Source organism: Drosophila grimshawi, unplaced genomic scaffold (assembly GCF_018153295.1).
Source record: "Drosophila grimshawi isolate 15287-2541.00 unplaced genomic scaffold, ASM1815329v1 contig_1367, whole genome shotgun sequence".
In the NCBI taxonomy this organism is placed as follows: Eukaryota; Metazoa; Arthropoda; class Insecta; order Diptera; family Drosophilidae; genus Drosophila; species Drosophila grimshawi.
The window spans coordinates 11,996,010-12,016,512 of record NW_025062889.1 but is presented as its reverse complement, the minus strand read 5'-3'; the positions used below and the strand labels follow the sequence as shown (position 1 = coordinate 12,016,512).

At 36.0% G+C, this 20,503-nt stretch overlaps 2 protein-coding genes across 8 annotated transcripts in view; one reads left to right on the top strand and one right to left on the bottom strand.

Moving 5' to 3' along the window:
• LOC6559165 (guanine nucleotide exchange factor DBS) overlaps positions 1-20,503 on the bottom strand; it is a 39,457-nt gene that overhangs the window by 15,798 nt on the left and 3,156 nt on the right. For 4 of the 7 annotated variants that reach the window (XM_032735001.1, XM_032735003.1, XM_032735000.2 and 1 more), the window contains exons 2-10: positions 17,407-17,950; positions 17,251-17,341; positions 16,947-17,180; positions 16,740-16,889; positions 16,569-16,681; positions 15,113-15,335; positions 14,739-15,047; positions 14,465-14,674; positions 10,532-10,702 (exon numbers count right to left, since the gene is read on the bottom strand). In XM_032735001.1, the coding sequence (XP_032590892.1) occupies positions 10,532-10,702; positions 14,465-14,674; positions 14,739-15,047; positions 15,113-15,335; positions 16,569-16,681; positions 16,740-16,889; positions 16,947-17,180; positions 17,251-17,341; positions 17,407-17,950 (2,045 nt within the window). Of the gene's footprint in view, positions 1-10,531; positions 10,703-14,464; positions 14,675-14,738; positions 15,048-15,112; positions 15,336-16,568; positions 16,682-16,739; positions 16,890-16,946; positions 17,181-17,250; positions 17,342-17,406; positions 17,951-18,429; positions 18,800-20,503 lie in introns of those variants that run through there. The other 3 variants (XM_032735007.2, XM_032735004.2, XM_032735002.2) reach the window with 3 other exon arrangements.
• On the top strand, positions 1,471-4,451 carry LOC6559759. The gene is made up of 8 exons (XM_001986527.2): positions 1,471-1,516; positions 1,595-1,839; positions 1,906-2,062; positions 2,121-2,368; positions 2,688-2,826; positions 2,936-3,555; positions 3,771-3,879; positions 3,937-4,451. Exons 1-8 carry the CDS (start codon positions 1,471-1,473, stop codon positions 4,344-4,346), a joined length of 1,974 nt encoding a protein of 657 aa, XP_001986563.1. The 3' UTR covers positions 4,347-4,451.

The following is a 20,503-nucleotide window of genomic DNA, read 5'->3' as shown; positions in this document are numbered from 1 at the left end:
TGTTTCCATAATTGTTGTGTATCATCACTTGGTCAATGAGCAAAACACTTAAATATTTACTTTACATATATGGACTACATGGGAATTAAGATAAAGTATACGTAATTTGTTTATATGTTCTGGCTAGTTTCTCAACAAACTCAATTTCTTAGCCTCAAAATGCCCTCGATCCAGTGGTAAACTGGAAAAAGAGGCAAATGAAACTGTGCCAGCTCTTTTGACCAAAATATTATTGCTAAGCAAAAATAAAAAAAAAAATTGATGAAACCAAAGTTGGTCAGCAGAAAAACCAGCTTTAAGTATAATAGAAAAGCAATCCACACACAATAGTTTCCTTTGCGCAACAAACATAAAAAAGACAACAATAAAAGATTACACACAAAAAAAAAACTATACAAATAAATGAAGAAAAAGTAAACAAAAAGTAAACAATATCAGAAATCCCTCAAAAGAACCAATTATTCCATTTTATAAAGTAACTAGCGAATATCAAATATCAGGGGATTTTTATTATAGTTGGATGGGTCTATAAAAATTCAAAATCGGAATATTTAATAAAATTTGCACAATTTTATTGTATTTTTTAGTGTAGTTTAAAATATTTGTAATATGATATATATCGTTTTTAAATGTTTGGAGGCAAGTGAAACAAAGAACTGTTGCAAAAGTCACAGTCTGATTCGTATATATTTGAGATCTTAGAAAGTGGAAGAGAGTTGACCCTTGTTGCCCACCCAATGCGGAAATGATCGAAATTCAAAAGTGGACTGTTTAGTTGATTTTCCCTTTGATAATGTACTTTCTGGCTTACATGCTTACTTATGTGCTGTGTATTTTTGTATTTATAATTGTGCTTCAGTATTACCGCATTAAATTTCTCATTTGAAATCAATTAAAGTTTCTTTTATGTTTTTCAACAACTTTCATGTCTTTGTCTGCGTTTTGCTGTACCGCGTTTTGTTTCTATTAATTTCCGCATTGTCTGCACAACAAATGCTTCAGCCAAATGAGATTTGCTATCATCCAAAATTATTGTTATTATCAGTGTAATTATGATTGCATTTAGTAATTTAATGAGATAGAAATTACGAAAGCAGACACAGCCTAATTAAACAGATAAAAACCAACTAATCAAGAAGTATACTTAGATTATTTTAACGAATTTCAGACGTCCTTTACATTTTTTATAATTATTCGGACTAGAATAAAAAAACAACTGTTAAGAATGAAAATCTTTCTACTTTTATTATAATACGAGTAATTTACGAATTAGGTAATCCTAATGTTTCTGTAGCCAAACAACAGTTTAGAATCGTTTTTTTTGTTCAAATTGCTTAATTTGCCTGCCCGAACAAACAGTTTACGAATGTAATTTTGTAATAACTCAATTGGCAATTAGGTTTTCAAACGAATAAATTTTATTCAGTTCAATCAGAGCTACGGAAATAGATAGTTGGTCAGTAAGTTAAAATGTTGCTTGTCGACCAGAGTTGGTCGCTTATTTTGAACATAATCAGTAAGTATATTTAGCTTGAGAGAGTTTCACAAAATCGGAGCTGATTTTTTTTTGCTTTTAATACTTTCTTCTATTCAGTTAAAGGATATTTACAAGGCAACACAATTTGTGTCCTGTGGCATGATGACTACGAATTCCAACCACAGAACACAGCTCAAGATTATTCAAGTTTTCTGAATATCCAAATTGCCACACTCTCCGAGAGTTTTAAAGACAATGTGGTCGATGCTGCTGCCAGGGGACAACAGTTGAAGGAGCTGGACTTAAGCTACGATGATTTGATGCTTAAGCTCACCGTATCCATTGAGACATCTCACTGCGAGGTTGGATATATTATGAAGCTAACCGTTCCAAACGCAAATCTTTTCACTTTTTCCCTTATTTGACAGAGTTTTCTTGTCTTTGGTGAATATATACCACGTTTCGTGGCTGCCTTCCCAAAGGCATCGATGTACTCTATCTGGCGCTCGTTGTACAGTAAATTTGTGTTCGCCTACGTGGCGGATGAATTGGGCGAAACAATCTGGCAAGATGACTTTTTTCAGGGTAATTAATTTGGCAAGTGAAAGATACTGGGGAAACTCTTCAATAATGTAATTTTCAGAGCAACCCAATATACTTTTTGTGGTGCGAAGCTATTCGAATGCAACGAGCTTTGATCTGAAAACCAACAAGTATGTGGGTCCAAGATCGGAGCACCCAGAACAGTTGCAGTTGCTGGATCGATTTGATGCTGTGGGAAAGCGCTTTCAACATAAAAACAAACTATTTCCCGATAAATTGAGGGATTTGCAGGGAAGGGAACTTATAATAGCTGGTTTCGACTATAAGCCTTACGCGATCATCAAGCATGTAAGTATATCATTTCTCTAAATTCAGGCGAGAAATATAATTGGAAACCTGATTGACTGTGCTTGCAAGAACCGGTTGAAAATTCTAACTGAAAGCCTGAAAATTGATTTTGGCATTGACTTGAATGAACTCTGCAATTGAGCTACTTCATCAACGAGCTACAGATAGAGCAATAGAACCAGTTGAGAATTCTAAATGAGAGCATGCAAAATGTATATTGGTATTGAGTTAGATTTCTTGTTATTTTCGCAATGATTAGTGGTAACTTAACACCATGTCAACTGCACCACTATTAAAGGATTCTCCTTCCTACCTGCAGCGGCACACCGAAAGCAATGCACGTGATGTCGCCCTTTCACCGGACTCGGAGTTAGCTGATGTGTATATCGATGGTACCGAAACACGAGTCGTACTCAACTTTTGTGAGCAATTCAATTGTACGGTGCAGATTGATACGTGTAAGTACAGCACTATCTAGTTATGAGAGCTTTGCACCTAGTTAACTGCTGCAGAGCTCAAAATGAAAGCAATTCAAATCAAAATAATGCTCATAAATCTTGTATTCAGCTGATGCCGACGATTGGGGCAACATCTATACGAACATGTCTGGAGATGGAGCTATGGGCATGGTTATAAATCATAAGGCAGACATTTGCATTGGTGCCATGTATTCCTGGTACGAAGATTACACCTATTTGGATTTGTCCATGTATCTAGTGCGTTCGGGCGTTACTTGCCTAGTGCCGGCACCATTGCGTCTGGCTAGTTGGTACTTGCCGCTGCAACCCTTTCAGTTCACCTTGTGGGCCGCCGTACTCATTTGCCTTAGCATCGAAACATTGGGCTTGGTGCTGGCCCATAGGAGCGAACGGAAGCTATTTGTTACAGAGAAAGCCAAGAGTGGCTGGTGGATCAGTTCGAAATTTGGATTGGTCACCACCTTTAAGCTATTCATATCGCAGGCAGGCAACAGTAATGCTCGATCTGTAACGATGAGGGTGCTGCTCTTCGCTTGCTTCCTCAACGATATTATCATTACAAGCATCTATGGGGGCGGTCTGGCCAGCATATTGACCATTCCTAGCCTGAGCGAGGCGGCGGACACAATGGAACGGATGCGTACCCAACAACTCCAGTGGGCAGCGAACTCTGAGGCATGGGTATTGTCACTACGTGGCTCTGATGATGTAAGTACATTTGGAGAAAATGATTGTTCCCAATTCAGGTACAACTTGATTATTTCCAAATAAGTACAAATGATTCTTTATTTGAAAATCAAGTATATAATACTAATTTTAAGCATTTCTGTACTTCAATATGTGTATAACGCTTTAGTAGATCTTGAATTTTGTATTTAAGCTGATATAGAATTATTTTAAGATGATATCATGATTAATCTTAGCCTCTTGTGAATGAACTCCTGGATAACTATCACACCTACAGCGATGAACAATTGTTGGACTTGTCGAATCGGGTGCGAATGGGATTCACCGTGGAGCGTTTGCCCTTTGGTTAGCTATAAATCGGAACTACTTAGTTAATACTCTGTTAAATTAACTCATTTGTAGGCCACTTTGCCATTGCGGAATACGTAAATGGACAGGCCATTAAGCGGATGGTTATAATGCAGGAGGATCTCTATTATCAGTATACAGTTGCGTTTGTTCCACGTTGTTGGCCACTCCTGGAGCGTTTCAATGATTTAATTTATCGCTGGCACTCGTCGGGCTTTGACAAATATTGGGAGTATCGTGTTGTGGCTGACAATCTCAATGTTCAGATACAACAGCACGTGGAGAGCACGATGTCTGGAGCCGCTCAAGACGATGTCAATATTGAGCCCGTCACATTGGGCATGTCCAATTTTGTGGGCATATTGCTCGTTTGGGTTCTAGGTGTCACAGTAGCCTTAATAGTTTTTGTGGCCGAATTACTAGCAGCTAAATTCGACTGGCAAAACTCATGTGTCTTTAAGTAAAGCTACAGCACATTATGCGATTCTAAATAATGTAGTCACAATCATTAAGTATTGCCAGATCGCTTTTGCGCAATATGTTGCAATCAACAGATTTCACTTTATGTAGCTGGCAAATCTACAAATCTTAAGGCACTTAGGCTGATCTATGACAAGTGTCAAACGTCGCAATGGAATTTTTTGGTCGCACTCATTTTATGGTAGTTTCACTAAGGGCTAAAGTAAAACGATCTTCAGATACGGTTTGCCGACTTGGCTACGTAGCCAAGTAGCCGAGCTTGCGACCTGCGGAAGTGCTGTGAAAGTTCTCAGACGGCTCGACGGTGATTTATGCTCTCAACAAAAGAAAAAAAGAGGTACAACATCTTTCTTTTTATTACATTGTCCGTTAATGGCATCAACAAAAATGTGTGAGAGTACGTGAACGTAACTAAAAAGTGACTAGATACAGATTATTGCCAGAGTGTATCTGAAAGATAGTGAGCAAGTTTTCAGTGCAATGAACTACTAGCATATTTGTATATATTTTTATTAGCTTTTGGCTTTCCAAAAGTAGATGCAGATATAAATTTGATCTAAATTTAATTGGCATCAAAATCAGATAGCCTTTGCAAAAATACACCCAGATAAAATATGCCCGAGAAGCACAACAATTTTTAGTTATTAAACAATATTTTGTATATGCAAGAAATAAATAAAGCAACCGCTTACCACTAATCGATTTAATTAAATTATTTTATTTATTTCGCAAAAAGTATTACCCATTTAGGGGAAATAGGAAAACCAACACTTTTATAATGTTTAAAAAGTTATAATGTACGACAATTAATTTCTTTTATTAATGTTTCTTAGCAGTTCTTTTACGATTTTCATATAAAACTTTATTACTTATTTTTCCACAAACACTATTTAAGTGAAAAATCTGGTTTTTAAATAACTAAGTTTCCGGCAAAACTATGGCGGCATTTTAATAATATTTGTTTGCTTTCGGTGCATTGAACTAATCGCATCTTTGTGCAGCCTCAACTTGCCAGACGATAGCCTGCCTGTTTGTAAGATAGACAGCAGCTTGTCCATGGCTGTGAAATTTTTGGTAATACCCCTATGCCAGCCTGCATGTTTTGACCATGGTAATTTCCATTTCATTGTAGCACACACAAATTGACGACGTGCAACGTGGAAATTCTCGGCAGCTCGGGGCGGGGCATGTGCACGATTCATTGAAATTGAGTGGTTAATTGGCTGACGCATTTTAGCTTTTAGCATTTGGTTGACTTGATCTTGATTGACATGCACAATATGCAGCAGTTTATTTGTTGGCTTTGTTATTTTTAGAAATTTGTCGAAAATGTCTCTCTTGAGCTTGGATTTGCAACACAGTTTGTAGTGAAAGTGTAAAAAAACAACACAAATATCTCAATAATCCATTAAAAAAAAACGTAAGCAGTAAATAAATCACAGATGCTCACTTTATTTTCTATGTTTAACGATTATTAGCAACAGTCACCGAGTGACTTAAATACAGCAATGTTTTTTTGTGATTAGATAGACTTTATTAAGATTCATTTTAAAGTAACGATTGGTTGACTAACTATCAATTTGTAATTCTTTAAAAGCCGCTGTTTCTCTCGAAGTTTTCTCAGTACTACTTGGAAATGCTTCCACATTCAGAAATGTTAAAATTGGGCTGCTTTTTTGTTCCTTTTATTCTTTTTACGGTAGTCGCTGCTTGGAGCGTAGATGACATAATACAACAATTGGGTTGGTAAATATGTCGAGTTTAAACTACCGGACAAAAGTAAAGTTATCCACATACTTTATAGCCATTTGCAAGCAACCTCCACTGTACGGGGATTGTCGTGCTCGTACTCGCATGTGGTACTATAATCGAAAATATGTGAGATGTGATGTTTTTATATATTCAACCTGCGGAGGCAATCAGAACCGATTCTACACAAAAACCGAGTGCGAGAAATACTGTCGAATTGTGAGTATGTCTCTGTCCTCAATTAAACTTTAATAAAATATATATATTTTATTACAGTAAGTTGTCAACTATCATGACTAGTTATTTGGGGTACTACTTGTATTATCTATCTAGGTATATAAACTCTTCAAAATAAATAAATTAAGTGGCGAGAAATGAGGCAAGTGTGGCAAATGGGTTAGGATAGTGCCCTCATAGCCCTGAGGTACTCGTAGTACAGAGAGTGCCCTTGCATGCAAATGATTTATTAAAAACAAAAAACAATAATTAGTTGTAAGTGAAGTGCAATAACTATTGAGCGGGTACATTGTGAGACTAACTAACACAAAGGCAATACACTCGCAAAAAAATATATGATCTATTTAGAAAATCGTATTGAAAGATAAATACAAATTTTCGATTCTCTCCCGACTCTTTCGAAATAAATCAGTTTATATATGAAAGAAAAATATCATATGTAAATCGAAATACATTTGTTGAAAGTAAAACTGCTTGTCATTTATTGGCAACTCAAAAATATCATACTATGTATACTTTCTAAAAATACTTTTACATTTTATGGAAAAAGTTTCTTTCTAAAATTAAACAGATTCTTTCATCGACTACTATTTTTTATGTTCCGTATATTCGAAACAATAATTATGCTTCATAGAAAGCAAAGTTTATATACAAAATACCCTAAAATAAATTAAAAAGGTAGAAATTTTAAATCAGTTTCTTTCCAAAATTAAACAGATTCTTTCGACGGCTACAGTTTGTAATGCTTCCTATATGATTATAATTATTTTATTCTCAATATCACTATTTTAAAATATGTAAAAATAGTGATGCTTTATAGAAAGCGTATTTTATATATAAAAAGAATATAAAAAAATATCGAGCTGCTGAAAATATTGAAAGTATTTTTTAAGTCATATATTTTTTTTTCGGGTGTAGTGAAAAGCCTCTCGCTCTGAAGGCATATTTGAAAGCCCGCAGATGCGTGCTGCAAGTTCGAAATGTCGCTGTTGTTTCTGTTGTTGCTGTTGTTGTTTTAGTTGCTGCTGGCTTCTGCACTTGGCCAACCTTACGTGCGTTGCTTTGACAATGCCGAATATTCAGCCAACAATGAAAATATTTCACTTTGCACAACACTTGCGACAACGTCGAGACATTCAATTGGCATCGTCTCATAATTTTTTAATAACGCGCATACTTAAATATGTATGTATGTATACATAAACAGATATGAAAGTGAAAGAGCGCATATCTTAACCACGGGCCTAATAAAATGACGATTAATTATTTAATTATGGAAAAAGCCTCGATTGCACAGAAAGAGATATTGCAACTGAATACTGAGTATCAATTCAGTGAGAGGAGCCTCTATACGCCTCATCAATGTCCCATTTTTGGACAAACTTAACACCATAGAGACAGCTTTAATGCATCTGTAAATTTTGCTGTATGTAACTGTTGCATGATTGCATTGAATTTAAGCGGCTCAAAAAATAAAAACAATTAGAAACTGAATGCACGTTAATACTTTCGATTGTTTCGCTCAGACTTAGAGACAGACTCACAGTTGCTCAATTGCCACCTGTGGCAAGAGAAATCGCTGCAGATGCAAAAACTGACAAGCGTATATATACACACTGAGATATACCAACATCAAATAGCTTTTGTGGCTGCAAAGAACAGGTCGCTGTTGCAAATGCAAAAAATGACTATAACATATTTTCAAAGCAAGCTAAAAACATGCAGCAAAGAAGTGACAGTAAAAAGATTAGGAGACAATAGCTCATCAGACAGACATCAATCATGCGGGGAGCAATTGCAGAAGAACGTAATCTGGAGAAAAAAAACTACACTTTAACAGAAAGCAAAAAGTTGAAACGATCTGCATATTCAACCTACTCCCATTTTGAACACAAAAAAGCGTTTCTCGTTTTTGGTTGTAGAGCAAAATGTAGCCTAAATATAGCTTGAGTCATTAAAGTTTCCAATACAGAAATAATGTGAATGGACAAGCAAAAAATCCAAATTTAAAGCGATATTTACAAAACTGGCTTAAAGGCTATATCACTTTCGACAAGCGCTCCCCTCCAATTGAATCCTAGATCTGGATAACACTCTAGGGCACCTAATGGGTATTCAAACCCAGGCATTAAAAATCTAAACAGAACCGAGATTAGATGAAATCAGTGGCAAACGGGAAAACGGCTTTAACAGATAACTGCAATTGGAACGGCGTACTTGGCGTAGATTATGCACTTATGGAAATTGCTTGATTTTTTATTCAATGCGGAATTGCAAATCTGTATTTTCCTGCTGTGCTGCTGCCCAGCGGAAATGTTTAATATGCAATTCTAACCTTTTGTGCAGCTCGTTGCAAGCGCAGTTATTATTGTAGAATGGCCAGAAGCGTTGCTCTCTCTGCCCACTTCCCACTTTCCTCTTTCGGATCTTTCTCTTTTTGGACGATGAGCATGGCTAATTGGACTCAACAGGCATTCGTTGAGTTCATTAGATTATTAGCACTTTGAAAAAACATATCTATGTAGCAGCAACATAACTGTCTGCAACTCAACAAGACATAAAGAAAGCACTTAATCTAAATATAATCAGTAAAACAGTAGAAAATCTGGGTTTTAAAATCAACTACAAATTTGTGTAAGTTTTAATTTGAATATGTTAGAAAAAAACAAAATTTGTGCTTCAAAAAGGTTTACAAATAAAACAATAAACTGAAACGTAAGTCACATTTTCAGATTCAAGTTCTTCCATCAATTCTGAGAGCATCTTAAAAGAAAATAGTTCGATGATCGGTTAACACCAAATTTAAATGAAATAAACTCATAATTATTGTCAATTTTATTATTTTTTGTTTTTACAAAAAAGTTAATGTGATTGGCATTTAAATTCACACTAGAGCTAACAAAAACTTGGTTAATAAGTAAACTCCTCCTCTTTTTAGAGTCACAAACAAGGAGGAGGTGAAACACTCGGTTAATGGTTTAAATGTAAATGCTTCTGGTCAGTCAGTCAGTCAGTTAGGCAGTCAGTCAGTCATTAAAGCGAACCTAATGGTAAAAATGCCATTGAGCGTTCAACTCAATTATGCGCTGTCTGCATAGAAAAACTTTTTTTTTTGCCACAGATGGCGCACAGAAGGTAATTATGAAATAATTTTGGAAGGCTGCTGCGGCTGCTTGCTGGCCAAAAATACGACTTTTGATGGAGCAGTTTGAATACAAGTCAGTTGTAAGTAGTTAGCGCAGTTTGCCCCCAAGCTATGGGTCGGTAATCTACGATTTACGCAGCTAGCTGCCAGCAGCAAAAGTGAAACTTGAGACTTGATGCCTGCCATTTGTCTTATCATCACAGAGCTCGGCGTTGTTTATGTATGTCGTCTTTGGGGAACTTTTGTTGGTTGCCTCGGCTCTGGTTTATGGCGTGGGGCGCAACAATTGCCCTTAACCGCATGTCTCCATCATTTGTACAGATCAAAAACAGACACAAAAAAAAAGAGTAGCATCGTGTGAATTTTGCACAATGAACTTGAAATTTGTCCAACAAAACTAAAGAGTGCGAGGGTTTGATGAGTATTCGACGAGCCGATACCCTGCATCTTAATTAAGGACAATAGTTATGCATCGATTCTTACTACTACTGACAAAATTTAGATGCCCACAACTGTTATACTTATTAAAATTAAAGCAAAAAAGTATTTATATCAAAACATTGATCAGTTTTACTACACCCTTTGATCATTTCTTATTTATACACCCATAACAAAAAGAAAATTGTAAGACAAACAGAAAAAAGACATGTCATTGTTTTAATAGGAATCTTTGGCTTTTCGCGCGCATTTAAAATGCAAATGAAAAACGCATTGCATACTCAGTGGTTCACTGGTTAATAAACCCCTGCCCCATCGCATTGCAACTTCTCAGACTTTTTATTTGCCCGAAGTGGATAAAAAGTGCAACCACAAGTTGCGCGCAGTTAGAAATAATATATATAAAAACAATATAAATTTGAATTGTTAAAATGCATAAATTCATTACAATATATTATAATATATTGTGGGATGATTTTTTGCTTTTGAAAATCGGTTCAGTTTTGATGATGGAACATTTATTTTTCTGTTATCTTCAATCAGTCAATCCGTCGAGTTTATTAGAGAGATAGTCAAAAATGATTGTTTATTCTCACTTACCTTAATTTGCTTACGCCGCAACAAGTGAGGTGCCCCGCCTGGCGGTTGTAGTGGCACCGCTGGCTCTGGGGTAACCTGCTGCACGGGACGCGGTGGTTTCAATGCCAACTTCTTGAGACTCGCAATGCGCTTGTCACACATTAAAGATACATCATCAATGCGCTGCAGTACCTGTAATGAACAATTGACGAATAATTAAAATAAAATAACATGCCAGTATTTGCTATTCGTTTTTAAAACTTAACTTTCCATAAGATGTTATGGAAAATTCTAGGTGTGTTTTGCTTTTTTAGTTTTCAAACAGAATTACATTTCGAAAGTTGAGTGATCTACATACGGGTCAGAAATCGAAGAATCACACTATTCATTGACAAAAAAAACTATCAAACTTAAGCTGGCTTTTGTTGCTTTACACAAATGCACATTTGTGCTATGAAAACTGTTTCGTTCATAAAGCGCAGATTGCTCAATGAATCTTCAGTCTTCATTGTTCGCATTAGAAACATAAAATACAATGCGTCAAGTTCTTAGAGTGACATGTGCAAGGAGAAAGTGTCAAGATGTGAAACTAGGCAGTAAGACGAAGTAAAATAAGAAAAAATTATTCGTTTCTAAGGTGACAACATTTTTGCAAACTGTATTTAATGCAATTGGCCCAAATTGTGTGTAGTTAGTTGTAATTAGGCCCCCTCTAACACACATTTATAAAATAAAAAGCAAAACCTCAGCATTAGTTGTAAAATGACAATGTGTTTAATTACTATGTAGGAGAATTTAGAGGTATTCTCACGTGTTTTCTCCGTGGTAAAGACAACAACAAGAAAAAACTAAAAAGAAAACAGGCACATAAGAAAAGTGAAGTTCGCCAAGTTTGAGACATTTTGCTGCAGCTGCAGCAGTTGAATTCACAATTGAAATTGAACCACACCGAAAGTGCAGTAACTCTTGAACCACAAGCCACAAAAACAAGCAGGCGTGCCTCAATTGTCAAATTGGACCGCCTACATTTCTGTTGAGAGAGGTAATGTAATTAATGCCTTTAATCACAATAATAAATAATATGTGGCAACTAGTTAATAAAATATGCGGTGTTGTGCATATTCTTCTAGAAATTATCACAACAATATACATAATATATATACATATGTATAAGATAATGTATATAATAATAAAACTTCATATTAATTCAAATACATATGGCAAAGTATATATATTTAGTATGCTGTATAATAATAAATTTGGGAGTCATCTCTAAACTTATAGAAAATGTGGCTTGGTCTCACAGACAAAATTCGCTGTCAGCAGTTATTAAAATTATATGTTGAAATAAACCTAAAGGTAAGCAGCTTCCTATGCAATCGATAAACATACAACAATTGCATAAGTTAAAAGTGCGCCCAGAGGACAAACACAGGCAGGCATTTGGCAATGTTGTGGCATTTGACATTTGACATTTTACATAATGGTCGAAAGCAATAAATACAATTGCCACTTTCACTTTTGCTTCCGTCGGGGTCGTAGTCGGAGTCGCTCATTGTCAACTATGCATTTATGCATCTTCAGAGTGCATCTTCGGCGTGGATCTTCAGCAGACAGGACCAGTTATGTGAGTTTTCTGCGAAAGTCCACCGAACATTGAACATCGTTTGCGGTTTGTTTGTTCAAATAATAAATTTGCAGCTGTTGATGCGCTAACCAAACTACAAGCAAATATTTTGTAATGTACTAAAATGTTATTTATATGACCTGAGCTTTCATAAATCGCTTAGCGATTTCTTCTCGTTCAAAGTTGTCGAGTTTCTACAAACGCAATATAAACTCTAGCAAATATAACTAACAACATATATGAAATGTTGCCAAATTGGTAATATTTGGTAAGCATGCTCAAATGAGCATAAGACCAGTTATCTATATATCTACCATTGACCTTTGCAGGAGCCGGCTGTCGTCACCCACGCTATTAACGGACAGTCAATGAACTCTAGTTAAATGATGTATCTACACATAAACTAAATTGTTTCTTTTTACAAGCAAATAGTCAACCACAGTTTGCAATAACTTACAATTGAACTGGCTGATATTGTTTGGGAAAATTTCAAACTGTACGCAGAAGCAACGCATATGCGAGTATGTTGTTAGCCATGATGCAACTTCATTTGGAGCTATCAGCACCATGCAGTGATCTAATAGTTAGCGAACGAAGTAAGGTAAGAGATCGCTCTTTTTTAATAGCTGGTAAACGCAATCGCAGTCGCAAGGATATCCAGTTCGTTAACTGGTCAAACGTGCCGAGAGACTGGAATGAAAGCGGTCCAGCGCACAGCTCTGAATTGTGCCAGAATCATTATGCTATGCGCCAGAAAAATGTAAACGCTGCAAGAATATTCCAGCGGCAACAGACTCTAAACGGGTCTTGCTGACCCATTTCGTGCATGACCGCGACATATTTATACAGATTGCTTCAAAATACATAAATAACTAACTAAAAAAAAACTGGATTTGACCTAACTTAACGTTAGGTTATGATGAAAATAGGTCACCTTGATGCAATTTTGGCTGTGGATAGCAATTAATATTTGTGGTTGAGTTTTTTTTATCGTGTCCCAAATTACATATTTGTAGTTGTGAAATATTGTCAATTAGACTGGTTTAATCCTCTTCCTCACATAAAGAATATGATTTAAACGAAGCAAATTTTCAGCGCAACAAATATTCTTCCATATTTACAACAAAAATTACCATCGAACTTGACTTGCTCGATGTTGCAGCTGTGCTCTGTTTGAGATACATGGCCTATCAAACATGTTTGAATACAGCAGCTGAGCGTAAACTAATTGCTTGAATTGCAGACCCCATTCCTCAGATGAAATATGTACGGTCTAGCATCGAACTAACATAAAAATATACTGTTCTACAATCTAAAGAAACAAGTTATCAACAATATGCAGAAAATGAATACATTACAATTTTTACGGGCGCCTCTACGATCTGATACACTATCTGTACACTTATACATAGATAACGCAAATTACTTTAGTTTATTTATTAGCACAAATAACCCAGGTCTAAGGAGGTCTAAGGGAGTTGGCTTCATTGGCTAACAACCTTCTAACCCTGCCTTACAGATATTGTTTCTGGCTTATCTACATTCGAACATGTTCTAACTTTCCACTTGATTTCTCGTTAACAGTCTTTTGCGGAAAAAGGAAAAAATCATCATAAGTATTCAGTTAGAGGAAAATTAAATTAATGAATAGAATATCAAATATGTAGCTACGCCCACAAAAATACATATCTCTTTATGATCACTTTGATTGTTAAGACGGCGACACAAACCGGTTGATTGATAGCATTTCAAATACATTAAATACACATTATGTTAGAGAATGCCCCATTCCCATTCCCATTCCCCATTCCAAACGGCGTTATCTAACTGTACTCATACACAGCAGATCAACTGCAGAAGCAACAACGAGTACTATTAGTTGAAAGACAGTAAGAACCTGTCTTTCACTCAGTTGAGTCTCCCAATCACATTGCAAAGCATAACAAAACAATTCCAAAGCGTAAATACAGTAGACGTCTATCTATGCCTATCTATGGCTCAGTAGTCGTTGCTTTTGTAATACATGATATTATTTAATCGACGAAGAATGCGCAATGTCGCCATCCCTATTGCATCACACTTTATTGGTATGAAATGTGACCTGATTGTAACTTGTTTACAAAAGTGGCCAATACATACACATATTTCTTATATAGAATTTATCTACATGACAAACACAAAAGTGATTTGAACTTTAAAATCGATTTAATTTTGGCCAAGTCTTAAAGTCTTGAGAGGGATTTTCCGGCGGCTCAAGCACTTTTCATATCAATATAAATGGCCAGTTTTCTTCTGAGAATTATTTGCATGAATAATAGTCACCTTACCTGAGATACAAGTGCTTTGGTTTCCGGTGTTGTGCTTTCCAAAAAGATTTTCTTGAATTCACTTGGACTAGATAATTTAAAATCGGAGGCAGATGCAATAAATGCCTGTATTTCGTGCAGACTCTGTTCGGCTAAGTCTGCAGACCCCGAACACTTCTCGATTTGCTGTGAAGCCAACAGCTCCACGCCATTGGCACACCATTGATTAGCCTGTGGAGGGTAAGGATGGGTATTTAAGTATAAAATGACATTTAAATTCGCCGCAGCTAGTTACCTTTTCAACTCTCTCCATAAGTTCACTGTTCTTGGCCAGTATTTCGAGGCGTTTGCTGAGACGCATCCTGATAATGTCGCAGACACGCTGCAGTTCATCGCATTTGGGCTGCACAATCTCCCAAGGATAGACGCCACGGGAGCCAACTAGCTGCTGCCCCGCATGGATAGCCTCTGTGGCACGATCTAAATCGATTTTGATTAGTGTACAAAATTCTTCCGTTTCCAGCACGAGTGTTGCGACTCTATCGACGCTTTCCCCAATTTCCGTCATGTCCGCAACAGTCTTAAGATGGCCATCGAATGTGTTCTGCGAATAAAAGTTAATAATTATAATAGGCATACAAATGTAACTTTTCCTCGTTTGAGACTCACCTGCAATTCCCGAAAGTCATGCTCGAACATGCGAAGAAGCAGGCACTGCTCCAAACGGTTACGATGTGTGCGCCAGAATTCGTCGAATCGTCGCTCCGTTTCCTCCAGTTGGACCAGCAGTCTACGATAATCGCGACAATCATCATAATGTTGGGGTTGTTTAAACTTATATTGTTGGTGATAAATAATTTGTTGACGATGTATTTGCTGCCCTGCACTGGATCTGCACATCGATATTTTACGGTCGTTAACATTTATATATATTTATTTCATTTTTTTTCAAGAAAATTTATCATTTTGAAAATGTTTTGACAACATTTGCATATGTCAAAAGCGAGAGCGCGACAAGAAAGATAAAAGACAAGAGACGGCAACAGCTTGATGAGTGATATGAGCGAAGTTTCCATGATCTTAAAAGTTACATCCTTTTTTGGATTTGTTAAATAAAACAGTGTGTGTGTGTGTGTGCATAGTGGAAAATTGTTTGTGAACAGTGTGGCTTGACTGTTTGTTTCAATATCATATCAATCAAGGGAAATGGTTTAAAGTGTATATTGTTTGCATATTTAACACACATATATATGTATATATATATATATAGTATACCGCTCGAAAGTCCTAATTGCAATATACCAACAAATACCAACAGCTACATGCATTTTATTATTGTTTCGCATTTTATTTTATCAACATTAAGCAGAACCTTCTTTTTAAACTGGATTGCGTGTTTAATAACTTTGTTTTCATGCATTACATTACAAAAAGAAAATGTTATAAAAGCTGTATTAACCTTTAACCTTTACTTTGTTTAAAATCGCAAACTAAATTTAAAAATACATATTAATTAAATGTATTTAGATTGAAATTTTAAAAACCCAACATAAATAGTTTAACTATTGAACTACAATTCAAAGTGCCGTTTAATATATGAAAAACTAAAAGAAATAAAATCTCTGCTTTTATAAGGTAAGCTTCAAATATATTGACTATATTTCAATAAAATGTTGGACCTATTTATTGGGCCAGTGCCCAAACTATTAAACAATGTACAAATCTGTAACTAAATTGCACTATAAAAAGTCAATTAAGAAATAACTTTAACTAGAAAATAATGTATGGCTTGCTTAAAAACTAATTTGCGAAACAAAAACATGTGACAATAACACAATGGTTGGCTGATAAGAAATGTGGAATGTTATGTATTACGTACACTTAACAGGAAATTAAACTAATGTTTTCAAAACGGTTTCTTTAAATAAATGTTAATAAGTACATAACCAGTGCAGAGCTATAAGAAACCAAATTAGATGACAAGTTAGTAAAAAATAGAATTATTAGTTTAGTTAATATAAGAACGCGAAATTTAGTTAAGAGAGACAGAGAGAGGTTGAAAAGATCGAGCAGAACACGCCAGGGCAATTTGATAACACCAACTCTATATAGTTAATATATATACCTTTCAATTGAGCTAACATTGCCGGTGCGTTCAGAAAACTCTTTGAGTTCCTCATTTGATTTGATTTTGTCTAGCAGCGTCTCGCCGTGCTTGGCAGCAGCCAGAATTTCCTCCTAAAAATGTAGATCACATTAGTGGTAAGGTCTAAGATATAATATATGGGAGTGTAACCTTCAGTCTGGCATAGTCCACACCCTGATCCTCTAACAGCTTTCTTGTTGCCTCGACGGAATTGGGAAACTCGGTATCATGAATGGCCTGTATAAATACGTCTAGTTCGGCAGAGACTTGATGCGTTAAGCTGGAAAACTTCTCAAGTGACTGAAAGAGAAGAAATTCCGTTATTAGACAGCACATAAAAAAGATTAAGTTACTTACAATTCTTTGTTGTATCCACTCGTGATGGGAATATATTAATGAGCCGCCCATATCAGGTGTCAACTGACTGATATCGACAAACTCGTGTAAATCGCTCAGTGCTGAGCAAACAATAAGCCGAAAGCGATATTCATCCTTAGAAGAAAATTTTGAGCTCACCTCGGATATCGCCTTTTGAAAGAGGCCCGATGGACGCAGTACATAGACTACATGTATAATACCAGGAAAATAAATCTACAAAAGTAAAAGAGAATTCATTAATATTGTTCATTGAATAAAACTCAGAGATTATTAGATCACTTACCGATATTCGCTGCAAAGCCGTCTTTACAGATGTCCAGCGATCCTTGCGACGATCAATGATTAAATGGAAGCCAAGATCAGCATCCTGGAGCCTGTGCAAATTATTTATTTTAATAACTATTTAAGTGATTTTTAATTTAAATATTTCTCTGCTTACGATGGCACGGAGCTAAGGTACAAAATGAGTTTCTGGTAGTCAGATTCTTCGATTGAATTAAAATTATTGTTATCCGGGAAGATTATCAGTGGGCATCCTTCCTGCGAACGCCCACCTGTGATGATGGCATGCTGCGGATGCAGCAGATCGGCCACATCGGCTATATTGAGCACTCCCTCGCCACTCATGGTGGCAGCCGCTTGGGCTGGACTTATGTGTTCCAGCAGTGAGTTAATCTGCTCCGAGGGTCTTTGCGCATTAAGCGCATCTGAGGCATAAGAGATGCCCTGCGAGTTGACAGAAGTGGTTGAATTACTACTAATCGTCGAGGTGGTGTGCTGCAAGTGTCCTGTGCTGCGATTTGTGTGAGCCGGTGAATTGGTTAGCGACTGAAAGATCGCCGTCTGGATGGAAGCCCCACTGCTCACAGAGATCTGGGAGTCGATCATATGTTGGCTAATCAGCTGCTGCTGTCGCTGCTGTGTCTGTGAGGCACTCATCACAATTGCCTGAGATTCGGCCAAAGCGTTTTCCACATCATTGTCTATTAAAACAAAATATTCAACAAACTCATTAGCATGTCAATAAGAGCATTTATATTTGCGAAAGGTTTTTAACATGATGTCCATAACAATATATATAAATAAATTAGAAATATTTTATAAAGTAGATATGCTTCTACATTTCAAATTTAAATTGAGGTGTATTGGTGAGAATATTTTTAGGGCATTTTAGGTGTGAGATGATTTCACTCTTTTTATTTTTACAATTCAAAAAATAGAGTAGAAGTGTAATAGTACAATATACATATGTGGGTTAGAACCTCGCTTCGATTATGGGTGTGGTGTTTGTATTTTCAAATATAGTTAAAATTATTAATTTTCAAAAGAATCCCGTCACATTTTGGATGTATATTTACACTATTAATTACTGCATATTAGTAACAAACTTAGGTCAAGTGAAAACATAACACAAAAAAAAAACAGAAGAGTAGAACGTTCTTATCATGAACATATCACATACCAACAGGCAAAGTTTGCAGGTTGCCCATTATATCTGTTTTTCTAGTATAGATAACTATGTAAACGTTTTCCGTAAAAACAACACTGATTACGGGACGGTCAATGTAAATATTTCACATGCGTTGTTGTCTGATTTTCTTTTTTGCCATATGGAGGCATACACAGCTGAAGGTATAGTTTTAACAAATAACTACATATAGACACATGTTGCACAAGTGAGTAACACTATTGATGCGCTGATTTTTTCCTTAATATGCGCTGCGATACCAAAAGTCACATAGCACCACAGCAACAAAAAAATAGATGAATAAATAAATAAATTCTAGTAACTAAAACGCAGCGTATGTTATTGCCACTGCGATAAACGACGAGACTCTGGTAGTGATTTCAGCACTGTTGGCCTCGACAAAAACATCAGCTGCTGCCAAGCGGAGAGAATAGAGAGATAGAGAGAGAGGGAGTGAGATGGAGAGTGGTAGAGTGGGAGAGTTGTAGAGAGAGAACTTGCGTAAGAGAAAAGTAGCTGGCACTTGAGAAACCAAGTGCCATGAAGGTGATTGCTCGAGATCGCCAGAATACGATTTAATTTCAGACGAATTCAGAAAAAAATGTGAAGAGCACCAAGTGCTCAAGTTTTTTAGCCGGTTGTTTCTTTCTGCCGCTTTCTTCTAATCGAGCTGAAGTGTGTCTGTGCAACGGCTGCACACACAAGATACGTTTGCAACACATAAATAAACACCTAATTGGAGCAGCGCGAAAAAAGAGTCAGTCAATGAAACACTTCAGATCTCTCATATTCGTTGAGATGCACGCAGATACCGAAAATACCCAATGGGACTTTAAGGAATGTGCTTCCAAAAAGTAGTTGGCATTTTTCATACTATGAGATTATTGTGGATAAAGCTTTTAGTTTTAACATTTATTTTCCTCATTCATTATTTTTTGTACATTGAAGCTGCCTCTGGTATTATTAGAGAAATTACAATATACAACTTTCTTTAAAAACTACATCCCTCTATGTTTTTGCAACAAGAAGTGCATTTAAGTAGAATTGCGGCACTCGTGAGTATCTAAACGATTCTAGGTGTGTTTCCTCTCGGTACAATTGTTTAGCGTGTAACATCTGTAGATCCAGTGGATAGATTTATAATGAAATATTATGACATTTAGTTGCGCAGTGCTTTTTGTTCTACTACTCTGCGCTTTCCGCTGCTGCAATTAATTCCAAGTTAATGTTCTAATAGCTGTAATTAGCTACTAACGTCATTACTACCGTTTAGTATGATGTTAAATTTTAAAAAATGTTCTATTCTGTTAGTCGTGAATGTCGGAGATGTCTCCCATCCATATCTGCTATTAAATACAATTACATTCATACATTACATTTGACAGTGATAAGGGTGCTGCTAAGCGATAGTTGTTATACATTAAGAAGTATATTATCTAATAGAAAGTATGAATAATGAGAAAAGCTTTCAAATACAACAACCGACAATTATTGTTGTTGTTCAAATGTGTCTGCTAAAATTAAGCATGACGAGCTATGTTTAGTAAACTTTTACTTTTTGTCGCCACAAACTCACTGGCTGACGTCACGACACCACTATTTGGCTCCAATCATCTAAACTCGAAAATATTTATATTTTATTTTCCGTTGCGAATTGCGGTGCACTTTTTACAATTTTATTTTTAGCGCAACATTTATGTGTATGTGAATACACATACATGCTCACAGGTGTATGTATTTGTGTGCACAGGTGTTTGTATTACTGTACATTTGGGGGCGTGATGTATAGAATTTAAAAAACAAAAACAAACCTTATATTATCATATTTAACGTGGATTCAAATATATAAATTTCTGCTACAATAAATTTATACAAAGGCTGCGCAAAAAAAATAAATCATTTTCAAATACATTCTAATGTGAGTGTGTGTTAGAGAGAATATTTGTATATGTACGAGGAATTAATGTATGTATGCTTAAGTACAAAATAAATTACGTAACTCCCATTTAGAGCGCTTATAATCTTTTTCAAATACGTATGTATGTCAATATGTGTATTAAATGTGCTG

What these genes read in the sequence shown, in the direction of transcription:
- LOC6559759 (XM_001986527.2), top strand. Translation starts at nt 1,471, where the DNA reads ATGTTGCTTGTCGACCAGAGTTGGTCGCTTATTTTGAACATAATCA. An exon ending in GCAAGATGACTTTTTTCAGG is followed by an intron (nt 2,063 to 2,120) that starts GTAATTAATTTG and finishes TGTAATTTTCAG; the next exon opens with AGCAACCCAATATACTTTTT. An exon ending in CACTACGTGGCTCTGATGAT is followed by an intron (nt 3,556 to 3,770) that starts GTAAGTACATTT and finishes GATTAATCTTAG; the next exon opens with CCTCTTGTGAATGAACTCCT.